The sequence below is a fragment of the Microtus ochrogaster genome, linkage group LG1 (assembly GCF_000317375.1).
Source record: "Microtus ochrogaster isolate Prairie Vole_2 linkage group LG1, MicOch1.0, whole genome shotgun sequence".
NCBI classification, from domain to species: Eukaryota; Metazoa; Chordata; class Mammalia; order Rodentia; family Cricetidae; genus Microtus; species Microtus ochrogaster.
In genome coordinates this window covers 46,156,764-46,157,911 of record NC_022027.1, presented here as the reverse complement: position 1 = coordinate 46,157,911, position 1,148 = coordinate 46,156,764, and the positions used below count along the sequence as shown (strand labels likewise).

General features: G+C 38.5%; 1 protein-coding gene across 1 annotated transcript in view; it reads left to right on the top strand.

The window, feature by feature from the left end:
- Nucleotides 1–1,148, top strand: part of LOC101991382 (cyclin-I) — a 19,449-nt gene that overhangs the window by 12,843 nt on the left and 5,458 nt on the right. The window contains exon 2 of the mRNA XM_026785030.1: nucleotides 793–933. Coding sequence (XP_026640831.1) covers nucleotides 793–933 — 141 coding nt within the window. The remainder of the gene's footprint in view (nucleotides 1–792; nucleotides 934–1,148) is intronic.

Sequence of the window (1,148 nt, the reverse complement as noted above, 5' to 3'; positions counted from 1 at the left end):
AGCAATGCTCTTAACCACTGAGCCATCTCTCCAGCCCCCCATTTATTGTTAATGAAACCATTTTTGCTATGAGAGGAAAGGTTGGGAGCCAAGGAATGCCACAAAAAATGTCATATAAGAGTTTTATTGGGAAAGACACAGAGGGTGGCTGCCTCTGCTGTGAAGAAACACAGCAAAGAACTAAGGAGGCAGGTTTATATAGGAGGAGGGCTTCCTAGGGTGGCTCAAAATTGGAGTCTGTGGCCTGATCTTGGTCTTTTTTCTCTGTAGGACAGAGCTTGGCCACCTCTGTCTGGTCTCAAGGGACTGGACAAAGCCATTAGAGTAGTCTGGGAGCAGGGCCTGACCACTTGTGCTTCTAGGGGTATAAAATAAATACTGTCTTATAAACTACAGTTTCAGTTAAGTGTTTAGATGTGTTGTCCCTCTAAAATGCTTGCTTTAGAACATCAGCTATCTTTTTGAAATTTATTTTAATTTTATGTATATTATTGTTTTGCCTGAATGTATGTATATGTACTGTATGCATGTGTGCCTGGTGAACACAGAGGTCAGAAAAGGGCATTGGATTCCCTAGGAGTTAATACAGTTGTGGGTCGCCGTGTAGATATGGGGAATTGAACTTAGGTTCAGAAAGAACAGCCACTGCTCTTAACCACCAAGCCACCTCTCTAGTTCTTTTTTTTTTTTTCTATTTCTTTACATTTTATTTGTCAGAACAAATACTGAAAATGAGTTCATTTCTGTCCTGAAATTGAGTTCATTTGTTTCCTGTTCCTTTTGCTTGGATAGAAAATTCCAGCACTAAAGGTATTGGCAAGAGACAGTTTCTGTGGCTGTTCCTCATCTGAGATTTTGAGAATGGAGAGAATTATTCTGGATAAGTTGAATTGGGATCTTCACACGGCCACACCATTGGATTTTCTTCACATTGTAAGTATATCCAGAATGTTTAGTTCTTACTATGAACACACAGTCTTGGTCCAGTAACTTGGACAGAGGTTACCTGTTGATGTATTTTGTATGGATTTGGAGAAAACTTTGAAATTAGTCAAGGAAAAATTAGATTCTGAAAATATATCAAATCACTGAATTACAAAGTTTCATAGTGCCTGAGAAGTTATTTCTATGTATACTTAGATATTTTC